Source organism: Leiobunum rupestre, chromosome 5 (genome assembly GCF_980474605.1).
Source record: "Leiobunum rupestre chromosome 5, qqLeiRupe1.1.hap1, whole genome shotgun sequence".
Taxonomy (NCBI): domain Eukaryota; kingdom Metazoa; phylum Arthropoda; class Arachnida; order Opiliones; family Sclerosomatidae; genus Leiobunum; species Leiobunum rupestre.
The window spans coordinates 28882616-28904732 of NC_143388.1; the positions used below are offsets into that span (position 1 = coordinate 28882616).

Below are 22117 nucleotides of genomic sequence, written 5' to 3' on the forward strand. Positions count from 1 at the left end.
CCCTTAAGGGCCGGTCCTAAGGACCAGTGTGTCAGAATTTATAGCCCGGTGTACCTAGTAACAGAGACCATACCACCGGAGGCCTATCATCATAACGCCCTACGCCAGCGTCCACCTAGCCCGGACAGGTGACAAATCCAGCATGGGTAGCAGTACCCTACTACTGATGGTCGCACCTTTGACGTAAGCCACTCAACCCAGCAGAAGGAGCAGCAATGGGTGGACCAATCCCCACTTCGCACACAGCAGTGGGTTTAAGAGTGGATGCTGTAGCAACTCCAGCCGACACCCTATCTACGTAGGTAAAGAGTCAAACCCTTTGGAGAGAGCTCCTAAAGGGGAACGACGAGCACACAGCAGTCCAAGTAACCCAGCACAGCTGGCACCGAAGATCCCAGTGTGACTCCAAAAGGCCGGGAAACAGGACCGCCGTGCCCTCATACGGAGGCCCGCCGGGTCCTAAGGACCAGTGAGCTCCTAGTTTTTGGATAAAAAAACTGGTCCGAGCAATGAATAAACTGGTCTTTGACCCCGTGACCACCGCTTATTTCCAAGCCTATAGATACAACTGATTTACACTTTTTTATATACAAGAAATAGTATTAAAAATAATAATAATAATAATAATAATAATAATAATAATAATAATAATAATAATAATAATAATAATAATAATAATAATAATAATAATAATAATAATAATAATAATAATAATAATAATAATAATAATAATAATAATAATCAGCTATGCTAATACCCAAGGTACCACCTTAGGCCTTAGTAATCTAGCGACTTTTATGTCATTAATTCAGGTGACCAGATTAGAATGCATAGGCTGGTGGCAAGCCCTTCATGCCACGCGAGCCAGCGCCGGCCCTAGGGCGGTGCGAACGGTGAGACCGCACCGGGTGCCATCATAGGGGGGGGGGAACGGGATCGGGACGACGGGACCAATAACTTTTGACCGCAAGACCGAAACGTCTGACCTCGCAATGAGAAATCGCACCACCAGAATAACTTGCTGGGGCCGCTGCTGACGCGAGCCAATACCAATAGCTCCTTACACTTACCGTTAGCCTCTTCAAGTTTTTATGTAGCCAATGGTTTGGGGATCCATTGCCACGATTAGTCGCATCTATTTAATACAATCCACTAGAGGGTGATAAAGTAGAAATGTCAAGGTTCAGTAAACCACTAATCGTTTCTCAAATGATAGGAAAAATATATTTATTTTATTACATGCGATAAAACTACTACATTGTTAGGTCTAGAAGATCTAATTATCTGCATATTTTATCTATTTACGTAGGAGTTCTATAAGATATTCATTATTTAACCGTTGCCTACGATTTAACAACGTACATTGCCAGGAAATCGTGGCCAAAAATTCTGATAAAACACTGTGTATTGTCATATCAATTTTAATATCATACGTACAACGTGCCACCTAGTTGGATAAATAGTCTAAACCTTACACCCCAAAAATTACTATAAATTCTATAAATTAATTTTACATTAAACCAAATCGGTAAATAAAATTTTAAAATCAGTATTTTAAGAAATAATTTTTCTTCAGAAATCAATACGGAAGATGGCGACAAAAGCGCGAAAACCTAAGTTTGAAAAATTAAAATCGAAGAACGCAAAATTCCTGGAAATGTAAAACATTTCCATTTCCAACTTTCAAGTCCTCCGATAGGATAATTAAATTATATATCTTCGACAGAAGATAAAAATATAGGTCAATCATATTAAAAATCAAATTTCAAAAAATATCGAATAAAATGAAAAGTTAAAATAGAAAAATTAACGAACAACGTTTCTAATATTTGTAATATTTTAATGAGGGTAAAACGAACCAACTCAATAAGAATAATGATGTAGAAACGTTACAGAACAATTGGTTATAAAATTAATTTTCGAGAAAGATGAGATGATATTCCCAAAATATAATCCTGGATTCCGCGAATTTGGATCGATGCGGGAGACGAAATGGGGTCTTCTCCGCAGAGCGAAGTTTTCCTGGAATAGTTCACTTCGGAGCATCACTCAGTGGATATCAGCGAAGGCCACTTGCAGGGGCTAAAATTGTGGGAATATTTGGCCATTTCTACGAAACTGGGAGAATGATATCCGACACGGAGTACAATCTGGGTGTAACCGATTCATTTTAATGACCCATAATTGGTCTTCTTGGGAATTCAATTTAAACTCTAATACCAAATTAAAAATATTGATAAAACACGCAAAATTGCGAAATTGAGTTTGGACTATAGTAAAATATGGAAAAGCAGTAGAGAGTATGTACAAAAATTCAAACGCCGCCATATTGCTTCGCCTTAGCTTTAATAAAGCATTCACAATCAATATGGTATCCACCATAATTTAGGATACAATCAAACGTGAAATCCGAAATTCTTTCAAAATTGAACTTTGATTTGGAAGTCGTGAAGTACAAAATGTGGGAAAACAATTTCTGGGAAAAAATATTAAAAAAACCAAAATCCTAAAAAGAAAATCCGAGGAATCACCAAAACAAATCTGAGAAAATCAGAAAAACTTAATAGTTCAAAATCTTGAAAAACAAACAAGAATCAAGACTATCGTCAAGAATTACTAAAATAAATAATCAAGGCACAAATTTCCTGCCAAATCGCGAATGTATTTACAGAGTAGTCTATTACTTCTCTTAAATCATTGCAACCTGTATTATGATAAGGCAGTTGTTATTAGAGATGGCAATGAATCTATCCGATTCTTCGAAAAAACGACTTTACTGGAGATCGTGGTGCCATCTATTAATGGAAAATGAAGCTAAAATTCAAAATAGCGAAACAATAACGTCGTCAGAGAACCATTGTAGAGTAATAATAATCAGCTAAACTAAAACTCAAGGAACCACACAGGACTAAGTCAACTAGTGACTTGTGAAGCCAATTCCCGGTGGCCGGGTTTAATTAGTTGCCTATTTTAATTAGACAACTTATACTCTATTTAGTAACCAAAATAATATATCCAATATAAAATATATTGTTAAAAATTACTATAATTTAAGTTATCGCCAAATTTACAAACGAGCCAATCAACGCGAGGGGTACTTTTATGTCCCGCCTTTTGGGTAAAAATGTAGCGAAAGCATCTTGTTTAGATTTCGAGGGTAGCGACATCTATCGAAAAAAGTGGTACTTCACGTCGAGCCGACACTTGCTTTAAAGGTGTAAAATGTAAAAATTACACTGCTTCTCATTGGTAATGAGTATTTTCTCAATAAAATGTACAAGAAAATCACTACCCCTCACACAATTTTTTCTTTCCGAAAAAGTGTTTTAAAAAATCAACTGAATCAAATGAATAAAATTAGCAAGATAGGTAATAATCTATAATTTTTCTCAAATTCCGATTTGGTATTGATCAAAACTGTTTGTTAAATAGGAATTACATTTCCAATTTCCAGTGGAACGCAACCAAGTGGCGAGTTGATAAGGTATTTTTGTGTTTTTTTCTACAGTAAAACATCCTTTAGTTTAATTCATCATAAATACTTATCTCGTAAGATATATAAACTTCTGATATTACGAATTCCGCGAAGGTTATTTCAGTCGTAATAAACATAAACTTCTGTAATTACGAATCTAGCGACGGTTACTAATATCGTAAGAAATATTAACTATTGATGTTAGACATCCGGTGATGGTTAATTTAGTCGTAATAAATATAAACTTCTGATATTACGAAATGCATGACGGTTATTTCAGTCATAGGATATATAAACTTCTGATATTACGAAATGCATGACGGTTATTTCAGTCATAGGATATATAAACTTCTGATATTACGAAATGCATGACTGTTATTTCAGTCATAGGATATATAAACTTCTGATATTACGAAATGCATGACGGTTATTTCAGTCATAGGATATATAAACTTCTGATATTACGAAATGCATGACGGTTATTTCAGTCATAGGATATATAAACTTCTGATATTACGAATCCGTGAAGGCTATTTCCTTCGTAAGAGATATAAACTTCTGATACTACGAAATGCATGACGGTTATTTCAGTCATAATATGTATAATTTTCTGATATTACGGATCTGCGATGGTTAATTCTCACATATGATAAATTTTATATACTTCTAGCTATACTTATTGAACTTATCCCATTCCAACGGATAAAACAATGATGTGAACTCGTTTCTTTATTCAGAGAGTTGTTTTCGAATGGCGGACATCAAAGCTATAAAAAAAAACAAGTCTTCCTCTCGGAAAGTGGAAATACGCAAAAATCAACTTGACCTTAGCAGTTTGAACCCCGCAACCATCGCTCGAGGCAACCGCTACGCCCATCGTTTACCTGCCGGCAGAAAAACACAAAATAGGTAACCACTTGAAACGCTAAGAAATAGAATCATTACTGGAGTTGGGGGGAAGTTAAAAACCATTATTATATCCCCCCATTCGCTTATCCGTGACGTAGTAACCAGAACTAAGAAGAGGCGATATTATCAATAACGTGGCTTTCTTGTTTTAATGGAAAGACTAGGTTCGACTATGCTTCCATCAACCCTCCCCCCCACTAGCTTATGAATTCATCCATAGCGTTTAACTGAACTATTTCGTCATCCCCTTTTTAACAAGCTGGGCAAACGTAGACGATTTTACGCTCTCGCCTATTACGACCCGAGAGACAGTGACGTCATGTGGAATTGTGGATGACGAGACGCGAGAGAGATAAAAGTGGCGAGAGGGGGGCATTGCCCGTTTCCTCCCCCCCCCCTTTTCGCCATCCCTACATTAGAATAGTACATCCCTCTCTAGTTTTGGGGAAGTTTTACGAGCAGAAACGTACGAGACAGCAGTCGCAACGGACGCCAACCGTTAAACCCTCATTTCATCCGATAAGAAAGCAAGCATGCTGCAGTAGATTAACCGATAGACAGCACTTTTCTCATCGTTAACAACCAAGTCGGTAAGTGAAATACCTTACAAATACTCCCAGTTATAATTCGTTAAGGTTTTGTTTCTTATTTGGCGGTTTTTCTAAGATATTAATTTAATTTAGTTTTGCGAACAATTATCGCTATTATTTATTTACCTTTCAAATTTACTAATGGTATATTATCAAATAATTGATTATTCAATCAAAATACTTTGATGATAATCAATTTTCGTAATCGGTTAATTACTCGGCTATTATTCGATTACGTTTTTTTCTCCCGATAAATTACGCTATCGGTAAATTATTTAATTATAATTAATATTCAATGGCGATTCCTTGGTGGTAATAGATTTATCAATTTTCGTAATCGGTTAATTACTCGGCTACTATTCGATTACGTTTTTTCACCCGATAAATTACTCTATCGGTAAATTATTAAATTATAAATTACTCAATAGGGATTTCTTGATGATAACCGATTTATCAAATTCCCTAATTGATTAATTTAACTGTTACTATTTGAAAAGGTTTTTTCCCGATAAAATTCGTTATCGGTAAATTATTAAATTGTAAAAAATATTCAATGGAGATTCCTTGATGATATCCGATTTATCAAATTCCCTAATTGATTAATTTAATTGTTACTATTCGAAAAGGTTTTTTCCCGATAAAATTCGTTATCGTTAAATTATTAAATTTTAAAAAAATATTCAAAGGAGATTCCTTGGTGACAACTGGTTTATCAATTTTCGGTTCCAATTGATTAATTACTCGATTACAATCCGTAAACATTTTTCTTCCTGTAAATTATATTAATAGATAATATAATATTCTGTTACATTTTTTTAATAATTAATATAATATTCTGTTATATTTTTTTAATATTCTGTTATATTATTTTAATAGATAATATAATATTATGTTATATTATTTTAATAGATAATATAATATTATGTTATATTATTTTTAATAGATATTATAGTATTATTTCATATTATTTTAAATAGATAATATAGTGTTATTTAATACTATTTTTAATACATAATATAATATTCTGTTATATTAATTTAAAACGATATTATAGTATTCTGTCATATTAATTTAAAACGATATTATAGTATTCTGTCATATTATTTTCAATAGATATATAATTATGTTATATTTTTTTATATTTTAATATAGTATTATGTTATATTTTTTAATATTTTAATGTGGTATTATGTTATATTTTATTAATATTTTAATGTGGTATTATGTTATATTTTATTAATATTTTAATACATTTATCTTGTAAATTTTACAAACATATGCAAATTAACAATCATTAAAAATCAATCATAAATATTAAATTTATTAAATTGTCCATGGTTAAAAGCTTAGTAAATTTATAAATAGAAAAAATTAATATCGATATTAATTTAAAATTTTAAAACTTTAATTCAAAGTTGTTAAAATTATACATAAATTTGAAATTGATATCCATCTGAATTTCTTCTATTTATAAATTTACTAAAAATCACTCTGAATAATCTACTTAATTATGAAAAAAGGTAATTTTTGATGTCAAGAACCAACTCTTACACTTGCACAACGGTTGACAATATTATTGAACAACGTAACGGGGTAAGACATATTAAAGATTGCGCATACCTGAAGATAGTAGTATTGACGTCACATTATCACTAAGCTGGTGGAATGAAGCATTTTAGAGGGGGGGGGGGGCAAAGTAAAAAATCAGGAATTTCAACTCGGCCCAGTTAATAGCAATAAAAAAGAGCCTCCAAATACCATTCTTTATTAAACAAATAATAATGCGGAAATCTGTGGAAATCCATTGTCACAATAGCTAAGGGGGGGGGTGGAAATACCATGAATGACTGTGAGCGTAACGACTAACGTAGCGTGAACTCGTAGAATTCTAAATTCCAGTCTGTTATGAGGAGTTAGACGCTCAGTGGGTCAGTGACTGTCGTAGCGTTAGCAGATTAGAATTTAATAATGAAACTGATTCTGGATGTAAGCGGCTTAAGCTTACGTGGATTCCGTCACGATTATCGGCGGTTTCCCATTCGACAAAAAAATTCATTCAAGAAATGCAAACAAGACGTCGCGTGTGACAGCGACGCGTTATTAAGGCTTCTTGATTCATTTCTATTTTGTACGGGCGCTGGTTGAGTTTGCGATCGTTAGTCCATAACTACGTTCCATAAGTGTGTCAGTTAGCTGGATCATAAGTAAATTATAATTCATAAGTGTGTTAGTTGGATCTTAAGTAAATTATAATTCATAAGTGTGTTAGTTGGATCTTAAGTAAATTATAATTCATAAGTGTGTTAGTTGGATCTTAATTAAATTATAATTTATAAGTGTGTCAGTTGGACCATAAATCTATAATTGTGTCAAATAAGTGAGTCAGTCCTATCGTAAGTCTATAATTATGTTCAAAAAGTGAGTAGGTTAGTTGGATCGTAAGTTTATAATTATGTTCCATAAGTGATTCACGTAGTTGGATCATAAGTACATAATTTTTCTCCATAAGTGTGCAGGTTATTGGATCATAAGTAATTCTTCCAAAATGGCGTCTATCACCCATAATTGTTCTAAAATGGCGTCCATCACCCATAATTGTTCTAAAATGGCGTCCATCACCCATAATAGCGACTTGGCACTCCATAGCTTTGGTCATGGCTGCCATTGTGGTAACATTTTTCTCCCCACGATAAAAACTATTGAAAAAAAACTGTGACGTAGTACAGCCAAGTCCCTATTGTTCTATCACCCATACTTCTTCCAAAATGACGTCCAGCACCCATAATTCTTCCAAAATGAAGCCTATCACCCATACTTCTTCAAAAATGACGTTCATCACCCATAATTGTTCTAAAATGGCGTCCATCACCCATACTTCTTCCAAAAAGACGTCCATCACTCATTATTCTTCCAAAATGGCGTTCATCACCCATACTTCTTCCAAAATGACGCCTATCACCCATATTTCTTCCAAAATGGCGTCCATCATCCATACTTCTTCCAAAATGGCGTTCATCACCCATAATTTTTAAAAAATGGCGTCCATCACCCATGTCGGCCACGACTACTACTCAATAAGAATTTAAGAAAGGAGATCCAAGAAGTAAATGCTCGTAAGACAGAAGACAAATGGATTCCGTATCAATGGTTTTGGGAAACGGGTTGCGTAAGGTGGCAATTAATCAAAATCTCGAAACAGGAATCGAATGGCGTTACCCATAAGGCTTAATAAGGGGGCTTTTTTCTCGGAACTATTAAAATTGAGGCGTAAGAGATAAACCTATACCCCCCCCCCCCCTACTTGTATTCGCCCACTGCGATAACATTGAAATATTAGAGGAAAGGTGTTTCTGATGAGCCTGGATCTTTAAACAGCTCTGACTCTCACCGCCAGGGGGCGAACGGAGTGAAAATGGCCACCACATACTCATTACACATGCCAGGACCTGCCTCTCAATGCTGTATATTAATTTCACACCAATAAAATATTAACAAGATGGAGCAAGATACAGATATTATTTGAAATTCAATTTTTTTTCCACATATTTTTTTTAATATTTTTCGTCTATAGGAATAGATTTACATTTGAAAAATACTCTTTGATAGACACTTTAATTAAAAAAATATCTTCAAGAAAATCGATAAAATATATCCGAGAGCCATGACCTGCATGATACTGCTTGTTGTAGTTAGCACTTTCACCTCCCAGCAATAAGATCCGGGTTCGATCCTAGCTTGTGGTACTGGGTGAAAACTCGGAACAACTCCTTCCGCGTTGAGTTTGCAAGTTCTCTCCCCACTGGTTTAAGGGGTTTTCCCATGAGCTCTTCGGTTTCCCCTTCCATAAAAACTTGTTGAAGTTAACGGTAATAGTTAGTGTAGTGAGCTGTTGGCTCGCTTGGCTTGAAGGGCTTGCCACCACCCTCCTACGCGTTGTAACCCGGCCACCTGAATTAATAGCTTCAAAAGTCGCTTGAGGACTTAGGCCTGAGGTGGTGCCTAATTGGGTATTAACCTAGCTGATTATTTTTATGGGAAATTTCCACCTGTAAACAGAACTTCGTGTTTCTGCTAAGTATTAATACGTCAAAAAAAGCTACCTGGTTAAAAGGAAACACTTGTGGCATACCGTACAGGTGAAAAGTTTCCATTATTTCAATAAGCACTATATAAACAGTAACTTGCAGGTCCTGGCTTTCGCAAATATGTATTCGTGGCGATTTCCTTGAAGATGTTTTATTGAAGCGTCTATTGATATTTGCGACCTAAAACTATCGCTACACCCCCTTTGGTTCGCCATTGAAACCTAGATAGGTAGCGGCTAAAGCAGACGCTATTAGTTTTTCCCTATCGTTATTCGTAGATTTGACTCTATAAATAATGATACTTTTAATATTATTTTTTACATCGTTCGCTTATATTTTGATAAGTTTATTTAAGAAAAAACTTTCTTATGACTTTTTAATTTGTCTGTAGCAGACGCTAGATCATAGGCGCTACCTCCGAGAAGCTAGCGCCGTTACGCCATCTAGACTCGTTTCTCCCTAAATATAAATAACAAAATCTTGATGTAAAGAAAAGATAAAACATAATTAATATACTTATAATTAATACCATAAGTGTAAAATATTGTTACATAAGTGTGACACTTCCTATTCTTCACAGCAAAAGTTTTACTGAGAGCTATTCACAAAACAGACTGCATTACGGGCTTCGTCGCCGTTTTGAGTCCGCTTGCTAACGTAGCCTTTGACAGAGCCTCGCTAGGAGGAGATTTTATTCTTGTGATGACGTCAGCCCGTTACTAGCTCTCAGTAATATATTCCTCAAAGTGACAAACTTATGGAACAATATTATAGACTTATGTTAATACCAATACATAATTTTTATGATGGATCAACGAATTTCACATTTCGGCCACCAGATATGAATGGTGCTAGTTCTTGTTCTAATACACTGTGTCGAATAGTTCTTTTTATTAAGTAACGTGGCATTATTGTTTAAATGTGGCTCTTACGTCACAGTCTCTTGTTTTTACAAGGCTACGAGTGCTTTTTGCTAACTTCTACAATGCTTCCCCAGCTCTCCCACTAAAGAGAGCGAACGAATTCTCCATAGGTTTGACTGAACAAGTTGGGCAGTCGTAACGAATTAAAGTAAGAACGTGGCACCGCAGCGCCATCTCGAGTATTTTCTTTCACGAACATATTTCCGGCAGAGGCGCTACTTAGGAATAAATGAAAATTTTACATAAAGGAAAATTATGCTCACAAATTTCACGATTTTTGCAACACCTTACAAATTATAAAAAACATTTCCTTAAAAAAGACATTCTAGAAACGTGGGCGTTGACGCAAAAATGTAACGAACAGACAGCAAACAATACAACATAAGTCCGTCAGGTTTTCCCCCGATCCAATTTATTTGACCCCAAAAATCGTGCAAGCGCGGGCGTACCGAATAAACGAAACGTCATCGCCATTACCGCCCTAGGACTCGCTATTCAACATTATTTTTGAAAAGGTGACGAAATATTTGAGACAGTTTATACTAAAGGGTGCAAAATGGCGCAACGTGATATTTTAAAAAACGAAACCTCCCTTTTGGGGAAAAAGAAGAAGGAAAAACGTCAGCAGCGCCGCGGGCGGTCATTTGGGGAAATTTCGAAGAATCCGAAAAGATAACGTTTTCTGAGAATCGACGCGGATTGTCGTCTTCGATTATTTATCCCATAAAGTTTCGTCTAAGAATCTCCAACCATCTCGGAAGAGAAATCTGCTCTCCAAACACGAAAATGACGTTGCACAAGAAAAATACTTTTCGTAATGCGTTTCGGCGAAAAGTATCACTTGTCGGCTGGTTAAAGACCATAATCATCCTTTTCTACGCTCAATCACAGCGTTGCCAGCTGGTCGGTTTTCCGCCCAATTGGGCTACTATTAAAACTGTGTTCCGAAGTGGTAAATGTCAGGTGTCAAATAATGTGGCAAAAAGTGGTAAATACCGACATGGCGAATAATACTTTTACTGGCTACTATGACAAATAGTGGCAAATAATAAATTTTAATTATAATAAAAAAACATACCAAAGGAAAAATATATTTGTGCTATTTTAGACAAATATACTGGAATAGTTGCCAGTTTGGGCTAGAATCTCAATTATAGCCCAATCTAGTTATTTCTTTTGGCTATTTTACAACGATTTTTCCTGAGTTTTAATTCGTCTGCTATATATCTTTAAGGTGTTTTTAATGGTTCTTTTGTGAAAAACTGAAACATTATCTCGCATGCATTGAGTTGGGAATAAATAGAGGTACAACTAAATCTGGCTGACGCGGGACCAATTTCGTTCAATATGGAGACTTTTTCAACTATATCGTTCAACCGTGGCGGCATCTGTCTCTAGTGGTGGCAACTATATTGCAATTGAATTTTTGCGCGAATCATATAACTTTACAAAATATAGATGGCGCTACCGCCTAATTATAAAGATTAATTTCGTAGTCTTCTCAGAACAGGTCCCGCGTAACCATGGCAACCGAAATCGTAATTGTAATTCTAGCAGTATTATTCCCAATTCAATGCTCGCATGTAAGTGATGCTACACATCTGAAAGATATTATTTACATCATTTCAGTGCATTTACTGATTATTAGTCACATTTGGCCATATTTGCCACACTTTTGGCCATATTTGCCACTTTATTCCACTGGCATGGACTTTATTCTAAAAAAGTCACATTTAGGTAACACTGCGTACAATGTTTGGGCGGGAGGTGATTTTTTTATTGGCAACTGATCGCTAAGGCTTAGCGGCCCAGCGTTGCCAGACGTACGATAATTATCGTACATGTTGATATCTTCGAGCTAATTTTTGGGACGTACGATATTTTTAATACCGTACTATATAGTACTCATTTTTACGTCCGATAATGTTTTTAATTTGGCTGTAAACCAGTTAAAACTGCAACTTTTAATCACAATTTTACAATCGTTTAAACTTCAAGTGTTATTAAAGAAACGTATTTCACAAGTTTAACGTCAGTATTTCACACAAAATTCAAATTTACCGCCTGTTTTCAAGCGTACGATAATATTTTTTGGTTGGCGTCAAAAACTAGATAGAGAACCATTGTAGAGTATTATAATTAGACAACTTATACTCTACTTTGTGGACTTTAACCTAAATTATACATGTATATCCAATATAAAACATATTGTTAAAAATTACTATAATTTAAGTTGGCGTCAAATTTACAAACGAGCCAATCAACAAGAGGGGTACTTTTATGTCCCGCCTTTTGGGGCAAAATGTAGCTTAAGTATCTTGTTGTGATATCTGTAGAAAAGAGCTACTTCACGTCGAGCCGACACTTGCTTTAAACAAGATGGCGCCACTTATTCGAAACGAAGTGTAAAACTACATATGAAACCAGTCAGTCCCTCTGATATAACAATTACATTACCAATAAAACAAAACAAAGCAAACAATCTTAAAGCAAGTGCCAATGGCGGCTGTTGTGTAGTACCTGTACTGTGTGGAGTGTAGAGTAGACACCCAGTCACACAATACACAGAATTGACACAAGGCCAAGCCAAGCACACAGCATAGAAGCAAAGACCAAACAATTTTAGGTGCGCAGAATGTTACTTTAGTTAGTTCACTATTCGAGACTAGGTGGCGTAACGGTGCTACCTTCTCCGGGGTAGCGCCATCTATCGTGTTATTGGAAAACTAAACCTTAATATATTTTGCAAAAGTGTCTGCTTATAGAAACAGATGGCGCCAACACGATTGGATAAAGTTGAAACTTAAGCTTAATTCTCCTACTCAAATAAAACGTGTCCCGCGAATTGTTTCTCTAGTTCATATTCTACCTCATTGCGTCTAACCAATGAAAATTGTACGTACGAGAAAATGCACGACTTTTAACGGGTTGCGTTCTCCTTGTGTGGGGTGCTGTGTTTGTTGCTTATAGACGCATTAGCATATTGCCTACAGGGAAATATGCAAAAAGGAGCGAAATCCACCCGAGGTACCTTCCTTTTTAATAATGTTTGAGGTAGATGGCGACATTATAAAGTTTATGAAAAAAAACTTTTTTAAAAAGTTACTAATTAATTACTAAATTGTTGTACTTTAAATTCTTATTAAAAATATATAATTTTTGTAATTTAACTTAACAATTAATTTTAACAGTAGTTAAAACTATCCGCCATAGATGGCACTATAATACGATTTTAAACTATCCAATCAGGGAAGATAATTTTGTATTTTAAATCTCGACAAAACCGTTATCCACTAAAAACTGAAATCTTTCAACCAATCGTTGGAAATCAAAATTATGACGCCATGCTGCTATCAGAGCGCCATCTACTAACAAATAACGCCATCACCACGTTACCTCGGATGAATATTACCCCTTTAAAGTCGTCTTTGCCTCTTACAAATTGTAAATCGATCTATAGGTGACAGTAACGTGAAACAAATAAAGAAGTTAACAGGACTGGTTATAATTTCGTCTATTTTTTAAAACTTGAAACGCCTGCCGACGTTTTGGGCTAGTTTCGTTTTAGATTGGGCTGGTTGGAGAGTCACTAATAACTGGAAACTCTGCAGTCTCCAGACTTGTTTCTGCGTTCCGGGTCTTTCCCGAACACAACCATCAGTCAGGTTAACGCCACTTAATAATAGCCTTCGCATCTTTGTTAAAGAACCAAAGGGTTTGTGTTCTCACGATTGATAAAAGAAACCATTAAATTTCTGAAGAAATGGTTGCGCTCGACGAAATACCATTATATTTTATGTATCGATTTTTTTCTTCCAAACTTTTCATTTTAAAGACTTTTTAATTTGGGGTTAGAGTTGTGAAAACGATAAATTTATTTTCATTTCTACTTAAATGATTTCAAAAATGGTGGTAATGATGGTACAATAGATCCGTGATAAAACTGATAATTCCGCTAATACAGACAATCTAGAGACAAGTGTTTTTCGAAAGCAGGATATTTTTCACTTAGAACACTGACTATTTGAATTTTATTATTTTTACTTTAAAAGGGAAAAGTTATAGTTTGTTAGTGCTTGGGCGGACGGCTACATTGAATATTTTGACTTTAAAAGCATTATTAATTTAAAGGGGATTTTTTTTAGTTATAGTTTGTTATCTATCTATCTTTATGGAAGACCGCTTCAATTTTTCAAATTTCGCTGTACAGTGGCGCAAAACATTTTTAAAGCGAAAGGCAAGAGCGGTCAGAGCTGCAAGCGTTGGTGTTCCACACCAAATACCTGAGGTTATATTCCCTTTAAGTTGCGTATTTTTCTCGCTAGAGACCATTATCGTCAAATCTTGGATTAATAATAGTAGTTCCTACCGGGATATATCACTTGGAAAAAAATCTGACAAGCAAATGGCTTTTGCGACAGCAGCGTCGCTTCGGCGAAGTTAACGGAGAATTTCCGAAACTCCCGTAACACGTAGCCTTCTACAAGGCAGAACCCGTAACAAACACTTAGCAAATGCACGCGGAACGCTAGAGTGGTATATCCCGGTAGGAACTACTATTATTTATCCAAGGTCAAATTCTACGTCCCTCCACACATAACTATTATTATTATTATTATTATTATTATTATTATTATTATTATTATTATTATTATTATTATTATTATTATTATTATTATTATTATTATTATTATTATCATAAGTAAATAAGTAATATAATAAAAATAAGTGTGACACTTCCTATTGTTTTAATGCTTATTTCCTGACATTCTCGCCCAGCTCCCACTTGAACTTGAACTCGAACTGACGAGGAGACTACCCGAGGTGATAATCACCGATTTGGTTGAAACTAGGTGGGTATGTAGACCTTACGGTAACATGAAATTTCACCAAGGGAAAAGTTGCAATGGGCATTAGTTTTGCCATGGCAACCGAAAATGTTTTTGACAACACTGTCTGTATATATATTGTCCCATTGAAAATAACAATTGATCATTTTTTACATATTTTGATCAAATTGAGCAAAATTCATCAAAATATCATAAAATTCATTTCATTTGTCAATTTTGATCTATTTTTTTTTGGTTTTGAAATTTTAAATTTTTTTAAAATTTTTCACAGGGGGTACCATTAGAAGTGCTCAGATTCCCATGTTATTTTCAATGAGAAAATATACATACTGTGTTGTCAAAAACATTTTCGGTTGCCATGGCAAAACTAATGCCCATTGCAACTTTTCCCTTGGTGAAATTTCATGTTACCATAAGGTCTACATACCCACCTAGTTTCAACTAAATCGGTGATTATTACCTCGGGTAGTCTCCTGGTGAGTAGCATGTTATCGTCCTTGGTAGTAGCATATTTCGCCTTGGGCATATTTAGACACCAGGGGGCTTTGTGCTGATAACTAAACCTAGATTGTGCATTAGATCGGTGATAATTTTTCCTAATTGACAAACTTATTATTATTATTATGTTACTTAGTTAGTTTTATTATTTCATATCACTGACACACTTACGTGATATAATTATAGACTTAATTTAGTAGCCATCTCGACGCGGATTGCGTCAAGAATTCGAAATCTCTCGTTGACGTCATGAACGCACCTTTGACTGAAATACAGTAAATGAAATGCAACGGTTTCTAAACGTTGTGATGATGTTTTGAATGTGACATAATTGGCGGGTAAAGGAATCGGAGAAAACCATTAAGATGGCTACTTATGGACCTGACCTTGAGGCCTCTCGACCACAGAGTAGAAAAGATTCATAAAATAGCGCAATATAAAAATGAATGAATGGATGATAAGCTTTGACGAAGTTGGCCAAACGTGGGTTTTTCTTTCCTGGGAAAATCTATGAAGTGGGCGTCAGGCGAAACATCCAAAAGAATACAAATTATTTCGCGACAGACACAATAGAGGCTGAAACCATTTTCTTTCAATTAGCAATTCCTAGAATAGACGCTTGCCACCACGTCCAAATATGAAACGATGCGATAATATAGCCGTCATTACGAAAATCCATATGCTCAAAAGTAAATGATCTAAAGTTCATTTATTACCGCAACAATGTATTTATTTGATTGTAGTTCATTCGACCGAAACCCGCAAATTTGGTTGGTTTCGCATAAATCAATTGTGTAATTACGCTGCTAAACTCATTTGCAGGTTAAGAAAGGCAAAATATCTAGTAAATTCGGCGGACAGATACTAGCACCTAGGAGCAACAAACACACAAGGAGAACGCAACCCGTCAAAAGTCGTGGATTTTCTTGCGTACATTTTTCATTGGCTAGACGCTTTAGCGCCTGCTGCCGTCGGTAGGGGAAAATTCGGAAATTGACTTCCCCCCGCCCGTAAAACGTTCAGCGTAAAGGTTCGTGACGCTCGTCCAATGAAATTCGTACACAAGCCTTCGTTAGCGTGTTTAAAGGCTAGCTGCGTTCTCCTTGTGTTTGTTGCTCCTAGCTATAAACAAAGTAACATAATTCCTATCAGAATGACAATTGGCAAAACGTATCAAAGAGCCTTCTAGAGTTTAAACATGATACTTATTGTTATTATGTTATTTATGGTATTAATAAATGCATTCTTGATGACAAAACTAAATGGCCTACTGTAGTGTTTCACAAATTTATTGATCAAAGCATTTTTCACAAAAACGATAAAAGTTAAGATTTTTGAAATGTTTTTAATATAATTTGATGTGAGTAATAAAATAAAAAAATGAATAAAAAGTAAAAAAATGTATAATATGTTGCTCTTACGTCACAAGACCCAGCTTTATTAGTATTATTATTCTTCGCACGCGCGATTTGCACGTGCGCTAGAAAAAGCTATATTCCTCTGGCGACTGTAGCGCGCGCTCGTAGACTTGTAAAAGCAAGATACTGTGACGTCAGATCGACATTCAAACAAGAAGGCCACGCTACTTTATAGAAAGAACTATTGCGTCGAAAAACCTAGAAAATAGTTCCGTAGAAAAACCACTAACAATTACGTTACTAGATTCACTAAATCCGACATTTTAAAGCGAATTTTCCATCAGAACATTAATAAAAGAACGTTTTTATTAAATTTCGCAGAAAATGAGCATTCTTCCGAGACGTATATTTGGGTGAAAAATGTCGTTTCGTGAAAAGTTTCCTTTTTGGCCTTAATTATTTTTCAGTTTCAGCCCTGGGCTTTGTATTGAATTTAGCAATTTAAGAATATATTTACTGAAATAAGATTCAATCAAGAATGTATTTATTTATACTCAGGGATAATGAATATGTCGAGACTATCGACGGACATGTTGAGGCCCTAACCCCGTCACGCTAAGGGGGGGGGGGGAAAGGAGGCGGTCTTATTTTTTGCGTCCTCGCAGCAGCGTTAATCACGTCGAAAAACGCAATTTTTAAGAACCAATGAGATTGCAGTATTATTTGATTTTATTAAAGTGGAGGAGCATACCGGGGCCCCCAACGGGTGGAATTGGAGAAACGCTAAAAATAATCACGACATATTCGTTCTCCCTGAGTATAAATAAATACATTCTTGATTCAATCATTAAAATATTTAATTAAGTTCGCTGAATCTCTATAAATTTATCCGTATTTATTTAACTTATTGATAATTTGTTACTTCTCATAACGATGAATATAATCAGAGAACTGATTTTTAAATACCCGAAGTACTACTAGATGGCGCCAACAGTTGGAAACGTAGAAATTTTAAATTATCTATAAACCACGGAAAATATTATTGTTTCTTTTGATTTTTTTTTCGTGTTTTCGTTTATATTTTATAATTTTTACCGAGTCGAAATTACGTTTATAGTTTTTACATAAAGCATCGTTTAAAATAGAGTTAGAATTTATGTTTTTTAATAAGTCATAACTCCCCGCTAAAAAATTAATTAGCGCCATCTAGTATAACTAAAAATCATTAAAATCGAACCTTTAATGGCTTCGCCATAAATATTTGTTTCCATTTAAGCAATTTTGTGAATAAATAACAAATAAGTATCTAAATAGAGAACTAACGAAAGTCTTTTTACGTTTTAACAGTGCCAAATATGTATCAAAGGAACAATATAGTGTTGTGGACCACACTGGTCATTCTAGTAACTCTGTTGACCCCCGGAGAGAGCAGGAGAGGGAGCAAACACAGTTCATTCGAATCAGAACTGGAAGATGATTCCGTAACAAGGTACGATAAAGAGATTTTTAAATGATTAAAAATGCGGATGAGCGTATATTAACGAAACGTTTCCGTTTAGCCCAAAGGCGAAAACTCCGTGGCATAAGTACGCCAAAATGGCTTCCACGTACTCCAAGAACTCACTCAGCGAGGAAGAGAGTTGTAAGTGACCAAAAACGTGTTTTTTATTGAAGTTTAATCTGGAGCTACATCCTTGTACTTCCCTTTTACAGCGTATTGCCACAAAGTAGCTCTGAAGCGATGCGGGAATAGTTTCATGAAAGTTTTCCAACTCTTCACATTTTTGCCCGAGGAACAATCTTTCCAAGCGAAATGCGCCTCCAGAACGGTACGTGACCAGATTCTTTTTTTTTCTTTACATTTATACTTGCTAATTACTTTTTAATTAACGCACGACGGCCCGTTTTTCCTCTCAGTCGCTTACACAAACATAATCTAATAAAAGGAACAAGATGGTGATGAGTGCTTTTCGCTAGGGCAAAAACGCCACGACAGTGAGCGTGGACGCAAAAAATACCCGTTAAGCCTAACGCAATATTTTTGCGTCTTAGCGTTTTTGCTCTACCACGGCCAACTTTGACACTCGCGCAATAGCGGCCAACTTTTGCGTCATAGCGTGGCTCAACCAAAGATAATTTAAACTCGTACCCTAGATTCGAATACTGAGAGCTTTCCCATTGACGGTTTTGTTACAAAAGCGTTTACCCTTTTCCGGCACGTGACCTCAGAAAAATCGGGCTCCATCGGTTGTGGCACGGCCAACTTCGATCACGCGCTATATAGCGCGGCAACGCGTGATCGAAGTTGGCCGTGGTTGCGGTAAGGCGCAAACCATGGTGTTCCGGCGGGAAGTGGGTAAACGCTATCGGCAACGCGCGAGAGAGTGATTTCGAATCTAGGGTACGAGTTTAAATTATCTTTGGCTCAACTGACAACTAACCTCAATCATTGCTCAGGTTTCCGACATATATTTCTACGCGATCTAGGCCGTTAGATAAACTCGTAAGGCGGTTGAGCAAACTTCAAGGAATCAAGCTATTAGCCAAAGCCAACTTCGGTAGCTGCGCAAACTAATTTTAGGGTTACCAGACAATTCTTGGGAATAAGGCTGATCTGCTGAAAACCAGACAACTATCTCAATAACCCTTTTAAGCCAACTCCAGAAGTTCATAAACTACGGTATTTTCACAAAACGTCTGCTTAGCAATCGAAAATACGGCAATTTATGAACTTCTGGCGTTGGTTAATTTAAAGGGAATATAACCCGCAAAGCAATCTTTATGGAAGGCCCCTTCATTTTTTTAAATTTCCCTGTACAGTGGCGCCAAACATTTTTAAAGCAAAGACAAGAGCGGCCAGAGCCGTGAACGTTGGTGTTCCACACCGAATACCTGAGGTTATATTCCCTTTAATTCAATTTAAATTAATTCATGCTTTAAATTAAGATTTTAAACAAATGTTTTTTTAATCATTAATAAAAACGTAACCAATTCAATGGATGATTTCAAAAAGGCAAAAAATGTACTGTAAAAACTTATTTAGGAAAATCTAATAACTTTCAATGGAATTTGTATTATCATCTATATTTCTCAACGACTTGCATAAATGAAAGAGCGTTGAGCTGGATTTCGATTTGGGTTTTGTCGTATATCAATGCGTCTAATTAATAAAAATGTCGGCCAAAGAGAAAATTTACACGTATGGAAATGTTATACCAAGAATGTATTTATTTATATTTAGGAAAAATGATTATGTTGCGACAATCGCCGGGCACGTTGAACGCCTTTCCCCCGTCTCGCGCGGGGGGGAAGACAAAACGTCACCGGCGTTTGATTTCCATCGCGTTAGGTGACGTAAATTTTAAGCAGCCAATCAAATACCGGGACTATTCGTTTTATTTTAAGCGGAGGAGCGTACTGGGGGGACCAACGGGTGGATTGAGAAAGGCTAAAAACCGTCTCGACATAGACATTCTCCCTAGGTATAAATAAATACATTATTGGTTATACTGAGGCATACTTATTAGTGATTATGTTACATATGGTCATGACATAGACAGATTTTCGAACATTGACTGAGCTATTTTAACTGAAACATTGAAATCATATAATTTTTTCAATTTCTATGGGGAAATGTTCCAAATTAAGCAACTAACTAATAAATTTGAATATTTTTGTAGTCTGCATTTTGTGCAGAGATCCGTTTTAGTTGCAGCAGGGTTTATTCTATAAACCCTGGTTTTAGGAAAAAAATATTTTATTCCAAAATGGTCTCACTAATCCCCTATGACCAAAGGTGACATAATTACCAAAAGTGTGACAATCCCTGTACTTTCGTATGCTAAAGGTTTAATGAATGCTCGACGCGTGATCGACCACATAAAAGTCTATTTATTATCGATTTCTGGATATTTTTTTAGTCTATGGTATTATATCGTAGGTAGATGGCGATAGCATCTCCACAAAACGAAGAAAAATCCGTTCCTCACTACGAGGCGTTATTAGTTTTTTTTTTAACTTCCTTCCCTCCCCAAGGCATACTTTCATTTCTCCCCTCCCGACTTGTATTTCGCTCGTAACATTCATTAAGAAATAGGTCCGATTGACACACTTTTGGTAATCATGTCACTTTTGCTATGACCATTTCATTAAAAAAAGTTCAAAATAAGGTATCTGGTCATAAAAATATTTAAAAACGTTTCTAAGTCAAACCAACTCTTGTCGTTTCACTCAACATGTAAGTCCAATAACTTTAGGTATTAATTTCTGATAAAATTCCAATTGAGCTGAATTTTGTTATGAACTTCATCAAGAATGTATTTATACGCAGGGTTAAATAAATATATTCTTGACTTTATTGAACCCTTAAAATTTTATACTTTGAGTGTAAGCTAATATTTATGGCACGCAACTCTACAATCCTTTTGATTTTAAAATATACCACCAAGAATATATTTGGGTACAGAGAACGTCCGAATGTACCTTCCAGGCATGATATAGCGGCTCCTCTATCATGCGGAAAGCTTCCATTTTCTAATTTGTATTCTAGACCGAAATGGGTATAGGTGGCGCCTACTCGCCTAGCTCGCCGAGGTAGCGCCAATGTGTATTTTAATAGCGACCTATCTCAGTTCATCGGTAATTTATAGAGGGCGTAGCGATAGTTTTCGGTCGTGAAAAGCGCCATCTCACTGCATTCGCGAACGCGAGAAGGGAAGGTTTTGTAATTTAATTATAATGACTATTCGAATTTTCCGGTTTGTATAATCTTACTAGACTTATAAGTTTGAACAAACTTTGAAACTTAAAACAAATTACTAGCTCTAAGTATTAATTCAATTTACTAATCGAATAACACTTTTTAAAATCATTTTTAGGCTTTCTATTCATGCCTGAAAAAGTTCAGTTCAAGACCTTGTATGAGTTCGTGGCATTTTCATATTGAAGAGAAATTTAGAAAACGACTAGCGGACAACCTTTGGTCAGCCAGAACTTGCGTCCTTGGAATAGTACCACCACATTCCCAAAGCAGCCATAACAGCAAACATTAAAACCAACCCCTCTATCAGTACTCTAAAAACATTCCCCTCCGCCAACATTACGTCAGTGAATTCAGTTCCTATTTGAAGATTTGGGCAGGACTTTTGGTTATTTGAAAATATCATGATCATTTAAGGAATTTCATTGGTTAAATGGTTGGTGTGAACCAAAACCGAAGTACTTTTAGTTTAAAACATAAGTAAAATTTACTTTTACTTTTTTAAGACGTTTTTATTATTTTTTTTGGAGAAGGTTTTTTTTTATTGAACTGTTATTACATGATCTGATGTAAATATTTATTATTTCTTGTAGAACAAATATACAGATCTCAGTTTTATCCAATCAATTGTTAATGAGAAAATGGACCAATAAATGTTGCTTGTGTACTA

The 22117-nt window shown here is 35.5% G+C and overlaps 1 protein-coding gene across 1 annotated transcript; it reads left to right on the plus strand.

The window, feature by feature from the left end:
* The first annotated feature begins 4834 nt into the window (after nt 1–4834).
* Nucleotides 4835–22106, plus strand: LOC149944047 (uncharacterized). The gene is made up of 5 exons (XM_090175087.1): nt 4835–4974; nt 18036–18177; nt 18248–18330; nt 18402–18517; nt 21566–22106. The coding sequence occupies exons 2-5, from the start codon at nt 18044–18046 to the stop codon at nt 21737–21739; spliced, it is 507 nt and encodes a 168-aa protein (XP_090031213.1). The 5' UTR covers nt 4835–4974; nt 18036–18043; the 3' UTR covers nt 21740–22106.
* The last annotated feature ends 11 nt before the right edge of the window (nt 22107–22117 follow it).

Excerpts from the sequence above, each read along its gene's own strand:
- LOC149944047 (XM_090175087.1), top strand. The coding sequence starts at position 18,044 with ATGTATCAAAGGAACAATATAGTGTTGTGGACCACACTGGTCATTCTA. Across the intron at positions 18,178-18,247 it reads GAAGATGATTCCGTAACAAG|CCCAAAGGCGAAAACTCCGT; the intron begins GTACGATAAAGA and ends GTTTCCGTTTAG. Across the intron at positions 18,518-21,565 it reads CGAAATGCGCCTCCAGAACG|GCTTTCTATTCATGCCTGAA; the intron begins GTACGTGACCAG and ends AATCATTTTTAG.